Consider the following 8056-nt stretch of genomic DNA (forward strand, 5'->3'; position numbering starts at 1 on the left):
CAGATGGAAACCGCCTTCACACCAAATAAAACTGTCTGACGGGATTTACTGTCTTTATTACACACATACACACACAGCACTTAACATGACCATGTGTATGTGTGTGTGTGTGTGTGTGTGTGTGTGTGAGTGTGTGTGTGTGTTACCTTCCCCAGCTCCCGTGCAGTCCACAGTGAAGTGTGTGGGCTCGTTGGCCTTCAGCCCGCTGCGCTCCACCCCGGGGCCGAACACCTTCACCATGTTGGGATGGCTGCCTCGCCCCACGCCCACCTGCAGCGCCACAGGAAGTGACATCACACCGCTGCCGTTATTTACAGTCAGAGAGAGCGTTAAAGGAACCGTCTGTGATGTTCAACACATTCAGCAGTTATTCACTGATGTGTCATTTACTTTTCTGGTGAACCCACTTTCCCTCCAGCTGCCTCGTCTGCTTCTACTGCAGTTACTGATTTACTACATTTCCCAGAATGCCTTTCAACAACCTCCAGAGAAGGAGTGAGAACTTGTTGCATTCAATTAAAGGTGAACAGGCATATAAAGATAGTTAGCTAGTAGCTACTTAGTGAACTTTGGGGCGTGTCTATGACTGAGGAAAACTCTAGCCTGTCTCTCTGCTGCATTGCATTCTGGTCTCTCTCCTGCTCCTCTGGGTGGAGAAACTGGTCTCTCTCCTCTTCTACGATGGATCTCTCCCTGTATGATTACTGAACGTCTCTTGGTGCAAAATGGCGGCTCTAGAAAGAAGCCCTCGCTCTTTGATTCTGAGGGACTGACACCAAAACCTGACGTTTACCGCTGAGGTTTTACATCCTGAAACATTTTCTCATATCAAACTCCACTGGAGCTGCTGGAAACATCTGGAGGTGACGTCACCTCGTCTGTGATTGGCCGGTTATCCACCAGGAAGAGAAACACAACTAACTACTGAATGGAGCCAGAGATGCAGTGCAGCTTTAACTTCATGCATCTTATTTCATACAGACAGCTACTGAATGTTCCATATAGACTAATATATGATATACTGTGTATAGCTGTCTATATGTAGACTGATATGTTGTCAATGTCTCAACTGTCTCTTTCCACTGTCTGTGATCTGCTGTACATGATGTTAAAATATTAGTTCATATTTCTCTGCACCAAGACAAATTCCTGCACATTTATTGGACTTTTGATTAAAACAATTCTGAATTTGAAAGAATGTCACAGAAGCCGAAGAGGCTCATGCGTTATGCATTTCTTTTTTTAACACCATCATCATAAATCCCTGCTTCCAGTGGCTCTGTGCACCAAAATATAACAACATAAACGGAAACTTCATAAAAATATAATATATATCATTGAAACTAATGAAAGAAACTAAAAGAAAAAAGAAAACGAAGAACTTCAACTGAAATCAAAACAGAATAAAATGTAAGTTAAGGTTATGCAAATCACCAACATCTAAAGCAAATGAACCAAGCAACACAGTTAAACAGTTAAATGAAATGTCTCCATTTATTTTTGAAACTAACTCAGTTTGCACTGAGGTTGATCTAAATATAATAGAAGTGAAATGAATTGGGGTTGAACATGGATGAGTTTCAGTCAACAACAGATTTAGATTCACTGCTGTGAGACAAAAAAAACATATCTGGCAAAAATAAGTCTTTGAAAATAATGTTTTTCAGGAATAAAAATGCTTTCTTGTGGAAGTTTTTGTTTTGAAGTTTTGAAGTTGGTGTAACAGGTCACATGGACCCGAGGGTCAGGAGACTCACTCAGTACTGAGACCAAACCTCTCAACGCTGAACAATTCTACAACTTGTAAAGCTGCAGCCTCCGTAACGGTTTATGTTTCTTTATCATTTGTCTTCCTGGTTTGATTTTCCAACAAAACAGCACATGAATGCAAAAGGCCACGAGCGACCGGTCCACCGACTTTCAGCCAAATCTAACAGACAGACAGAGGTGAAAACATCAGCCGCTTTCCAATTTCATTGGAGGAGGCAACTATTTAGTGTTCAATTCAAGCAGAAAAACAACCAAAAGTACAGTTGTGTGTTTTTCCATCACAGCAGTGAATACGAGTGACAATTAACGGCTCTGATTAGCTTGAGACAGACAAAAACAGAACTATGTGACAAAGTCTTGCTTTGACTGAACTTTTCTTGACACTGGCTTCTTATTCTGCTTCTTTTCTATGGATGGAGGCGGTGTTACGAGTTCCCAACAGCGCTGACAGCTTTGCATGTTTGTTCATTTTCTTCCTATCAGCAGTAAGGCTGCAGGGACATGCAGTGGATGCCAGGTTCCCTGCAGGCCTTCAGAACCGGCTCTGCAGATGACTGATGGAAATCATCTTCATATCAGTTCTCAGCACCAACATTTATGGGCCGGTAGAAACTCTTGTAGACCACTAGAAACTCTTCTAAACCAGTACAAACTCTTCTGGACCAGTACAAAATCTATCAAGATCAGTAGGAACTCTTCTGGACCAGTACAAAAACCAATCAGCACCAGTAGAGACTCTTCTGGACCAGTAGAGACTCTTCTGGACCAGTACAGACTCTTCTGGACCAGTACAAAAACCAATCAGGACCAGAAGAAAATCTTCTGGACTAGTAGAGACTCTTCTGGACCAGTAGGAACTCTTCTGGACCAGTACAAACTCTTCTGGACCAGTACAAAAACCTATCAAGACCAGTAGGAACTCTTCTGGACCAGTACAAAAACCAATCAGGACCAGTAGAGACTCTTCTGGAGCAGTAGAGACTCTTCTGGACCAGTAGGAACTCTTCTGGACCAGTACAAACTCTTCGGGACCAGTACAAACACTGCTCGACCAGTAGAAACTCTTCTGGACCAGTAGAGACTCTTCTGGACCAGTAGAGACTCTTCTGGACTAGCATAAAAACCCGTCAGGACCCATACACACTCTTATGGACTAGTACAAAAAGCCATCAAGACCAGTAGGAACTCTTCTGGACCAGTACAAAAACCAATCAGGACCAGTAGAGACTCTTCTGGAGCAGTAGAGACTCTTCTGGACCAGTAGAAACAGCTCTGGACCAGTACAAACTCTTCTGGACCAGTACAAAAACCAACCAGGACCAGAAGAAAATCTTCTGGACCAGTAGAGACTCTTCTGGACCAGTAGGAACTCTTCTGGACCAGTACAAACTCTTCTGGACCAGTACAAAAACCCATCAGGACCAGAATAAAATTTTCTGGACCAGTACAAACACTGCTCAACCAGTAGAAACTCTTCTGGACCAGTAGAGACTCTTTTGGACCAGTACAAACTCTTCTGGACCAGTAGAAACTCTTCTGGACAAGTACAGACTCTTCTGGACCAGTAGAAACTCTTCTGGACCCATACCAAAGACCTATCAGGACCAGTAGAAACTCTTCTGGACCAGTAGAAACACTTCTGGACCAGTAGGAACTCTTCTGGACCAGTAGAAACTCTTCTGGACCCATACCAAAGACCTATTAGGACCAGTAGAAACTCTTCTGGACCAGTAGGAACTCTTCTGGACCAGTACAAACTATTCTGGACCAGTACAAAAACCCATCAGGACCAGAGGAATTTTTTTTTGGACCAGTACAAACACTGCTCAACCAGTAGAAACTCTTCTGGACCAGTAGAGACTCTTTTGGACCGGTACAAACTCTTCTGGACCAGTAGAAACTCTTCTGGACAAGTACAGACTCTTCTGGACCAGTAGAAACTCTTCTGGACCCATACCAAAAACCTATCATGACCAGTAGAAACTCTTCTGGACCAGTAGAAACACTTCTGGACCAGTAAAAACTCTTCTGGACCCATACCAAAAACCTATCAGGACCAGTAAAAACTCTTCTGGACCAGTAGGAACACTTCTGGACCAGTAGAAACTCTTCTCAGTCTTGTTCATGTCTTAATGCGGTCTGGATATCAAGCCTTCCTTCATTATATCCCTTTGTGTTGTTTGTATTTTGTTATTTTTGCCTTGCAGCCCTGTGAGCTTTGGGGATCAGTGTAAACCCTGCAGACTGACAGGCTGGATCTGAACAGCGGACACTCTGTCAGAGAACTTCACACTCAGCTTTTCAAATGCGTGTGACTTTGTGTCACTTGCCTTGTAGCAGCAAACTCTCAAAACGTGGCACACAGACCAGAGACCGCATCAGAGAGTCCACACCTGATCCCTGCTGTGTTTGTTGTCACTTCTGGACTCGTACCAAGTCTGTCTCATCACCACAGAGGCTCCCGCAGCCTGCTGGCACTGTCACAAACTCAACAACACACAGGCTGCAAACACCTCAGGCCCTCTGGCAGCTTCTGGTGAGACTGTTTCCCACAGCAAAACCGTTAATGTTAATGTAAACTCTTAAAGTGTTCAGCAAGTGGGAAAGTCACACATCCAAAAGAGGTTAGTGCGGGGTGTGTCTGGGAAAGATAGTCGACTCGACAATGAGAAACACCCGCGAGAGAAACGCTTTGGACCTTCATGTGTTCAGATACATGCGGATGAGCGCGGGTGTTTTTCAAGTGTTAAAGTCCAATGGACACTTATTAACACCCGAAAATGAACTATAACTCATCTGATGACAGGTGAGAAGTGAGGACAGACAGTAAACAAAGTCATTGTGGGTAATAACTAGCAAACAAAGCTTTCAAACAGCGATAAAACCAAAATTAAAAGGTGGTTACAGTGTTACAGTGCATGGAGGATTGGTTAGTGCACACGTCTGTCCGATGAAAACCTCTCAACTCCGTTTAATATTTGATATTTTAGTCTTTTAGCTGACGCTTTGGTAGAATAAGCTTCAATTCCTACATCACCAATATTACAAGAAACGAAAATAGAAAGTAGATCGTATTGAGTTCATATGTGACAGGGTTGTTCAGTGTTTTTAATATAGCATTTTTTTGTTTTGTTATTTTCTTAATTCGTGAAATACACGCTGTCCGGAGTAAAAAAGGTTTTCATCCTACAGCAACAAAAAAACAGCGATCTACAAAAATAAAAAATGGAAAATCAAGTGCAGTTAAGACAGTAGAACTTCACTTATCTGAACCTCTCACACATCCTAACTCACCGGGTTAAAAGATAAAATCTGAAGTTTGATGTTATGACTTGTTCTGAGTAGACCCAACCGTTTTACAACCTATAAATCCATTTCAACCTCGCCGTCATGCTCCAATGCTAAATTTTCAAGTGAAAGAAATATCCAAGTCCAACAAATGACTAGATAAACCAGATATACCGGCCCAGTAGTGGGATGAAAGCATGTTTTTTTTTTTCCTTACAGTGAGTGAGCAGGCAGGGGGTTTAGTGTCTTGCTCAAGGACACTTCAGCAGGACGCAGTGGCTGTTATGGGAATCGAACCTGTGAGCTCTGAGCAGATCATTCTGAAATTGCGGATTGGGCCTTTAACAGAACCGGGACAACAGACAGGGAAGGAAGGTGCCGGAAATGCAAAAATATCAATATTTGCGCTTTTATTTTGTGCTTTTGTATAACTGGAAGTCCACATGTGTTTTCAGGAACCCCACAGATGTTGAGATTTTTGCATTACTGGCAGCTCCCATCTCCATGTGGATTATTTTTTGCCTCCTTGCTTATCGTTTCCACACAGTTGCTGATTAAAGTCCTCGGTGTATCTCACTGGTTTGTACGAGCTTTGATCAGCTGGGCTCAGATCAGTGAAGTTCTGCTGCAGTTAAATCAATAAAAACAGATCCAGGGTGGTCACAGTGCACAGAGGATTGGCTAGTGCATATGGGGATTCAATCAAATCATTTCCGATCGCAAAACCTGGACACAGAGGACTACATTAGACTAGACTAGACTAGACTAGACGAGATCAGAGACTGGAATAGATAGAGATACAAGAGATTAGATCAGATCAGAATATATAGCATTATAATACATTAGATTATATTAGGTTAGATTATATATGAATAAAATAGATGAGATCAGATTAGACTCGACTGGAATAGACAGGAATGTATATACATTTTCAGTATAATTATAAATAAAAACACATGATGGCTTTAGTTAAATGTATGAAATTAGTTATGATTAGTGACATTTTAGTGCAGTTTTAGTTAAAACAGTGATAAGAAACAGATCAAAGATCAAAGTTACAGTGCAGACAGAGCGGTTACAGTGCGGTTAGTGTGTCTGGATTCAACTGTGACACAGAAAACACAGTTTTCAGTAGGGCTGGGCGATATGGTTGAAATCAATATCATGATAATCATAAGGATTTTTCTCGCTATCAATATATATCACGATATGGTTCATGTATGCAAAAATCACGTTAAATAATCAAATTAATGTTCATCTCATTGAACTGAATGGTAATGTTAGGTGTGATGTCAAACAAAACAGAAAATATTCAAATAATATTCCTACCATGCCTCATTTTATGAGTTTTTAAGTAAAATTTGCTTGTCATCATCAATTCAGACAGCAGAAATGTGTCACGATATCAAAATATCTTCATATCATCACGATATGATTCCACTGAAAGATGATAAACGATAATATTGAATTATCGCCCAGCCCTAGTTTTCAGTCTAAATCAAAATACTTTTGTTAAACATACAATGTGCAGTTGCATGTTTGATCATGTGACACACAGCAGTGTTAGACAGACAACAACAAAACATTTTAGTATTTTAGTGGCATTAGTGCAGATCAGTATCAATTTCATTTGATTAAATAAAAATCTGAGAAAATTACATATATCAAGTTTGCAATTCAGACGGCACATAACCAGCCTGTGTTCAGTCTCACACACACACACACACACACACACACACACACACACACACACACACACACACTTCCCCTATGACTTCATTTTCTCAGTCAGGGCCATTTTAAATTGACTTCATTTCCCTCACTTGTTATTTTATGCATCTTGTTATTGTTCTACCATTTTCTGTGTTTTTTCTTTTGTAAATTCAGTTTTATACTTCAGTTGCTTTTTCCTTCTTAATCTTTTTAGTTTTCTTCTGTCTCCTCTGACTGCAGGTGAGATGATGTAAAAGCCTTTTAGATTATTTTTTTTTATCTCACCTGCACACCTCTGACATGTTCTTCTGTTTTTTTAGTCATTGTATTTTATGAAAGTGTGTTTTTAATCTCAGCAGCTGAGCTAGAAGCTGAACCTCTCCTCAGTGTAAGTAGTGATGATGATCAGCGGCTTCTTAGTTTTACCGCTAGAATCCAAACCTTTTGATTGGACCGTCTTAAAACGCTCCTCTGGAACCGCCGGCTCTGATCGGACCACCTTAGCGCTTGCCAGTGTAACGGGGCGCCGTGATTGGCTGCTTACCCGGAAGGGGCTGTTGGGCACGCCGACTCCTCCCCAGGCGACGGCCAGCGTGTGTTTGAGCGGCGAGGCGGGGTGTAGCAGCAGGAGTAAAGCCCCTCCCCCTTACTCCTCACCTTCACCTCCACGGGGAGACCCTCTGCATCCTGACACACAGACAGAGAGAGAGAGAGAGAGAGAGAGAGAGAGAGAGAGAGAGAGACAGAGAGAGAGAGAGACAGAGAGAGAGAGAGAGAGAGAGAGAGACAGAGAGAGAGAGAGAGAGAGAGAGAGAGAGACAGAGAGAGAGAGAGAGAGACAGACAGAGAGAGAGAGACAGAGAGAGAGAGACAGAGAGAGAGAGAGACAGAGAGAGAGAGAGATAGAGAGAGAGAGAGAGAGAGACAGAGAGAGAGAGACAGAGAGAGAGAGACAGAGAGAGAGAGAGAGAGAGATAGACAGAGAGAGAGAGAGAGACAGACAGACAGACAGAAAGACAGGAAGAAAGTCAGTTACAACAAAATCCAGTTCCCTGATAAATAAATAGATAAATTCAGCAGCAGTGGTTTCCCTGCAGTGAAGCTCGGCCTGCAGCCAGAGGCAGAGGGGAACAGCCACAGCACACAGAGAGAAAACAAGATGCATGTGAACGTCCTTTGATGATCGGTTAGTCTGATATTACCGAACCGTTTGTTGTTGTTTTTCAGAATCTGTTATTTGTTGTTTTGGCTTCAGCAATAAGTAGTTTTGTATTTTCACATCTGA

At 42.0% G+C, this 8056-nt stretch overlaps 1 protein-coding gene across 1 annotated transcript in view; it reads right to left on the minus strand.

The window, feature by feature from the left end:
- The window catches only part of LOC139666845 (filamin-B-like), a gene marked incomplete at its 3' end in the record, with an annotated part of 11713 nt that extends 4257 nt beyond the window's left edge, over positions 1-7456 (minus strand). Inside the window, exons 1-2 of the mRNA XM_071546181.1 lie at positions 7316-7456; positions 147-270 (exon numbers count right to left, since the gene is read on the minus strand). Of these exons, the coding sequence (XP_071402282.1) occupies positions 147-240 (94 nt within the window). The remainder of the gene's footprint in view (positions 1-146; positions 271-7315) is intronic.
- Positions 7457-8056: the final 600 nt, after the last annotated feature.

The sequence above is a fragment of the Centroberyx affinis genome, unplaced genomic scaffold, assembly GCF_046629955.1.
Source record: "Centroberyx affinis isolate AG114_WGS23_722 - 3 ecotype Tasmania unplaced genomic scaffold, CSIRO-AGI_Caff_v1 ptg005162l_1, whole genome shotgun sequence".
NCBI lineage: Eukaryota > Metazoa > Chordata > Actinopteri > Beryciformes > Berycidae > Centroberyx > Centroberyx affinis.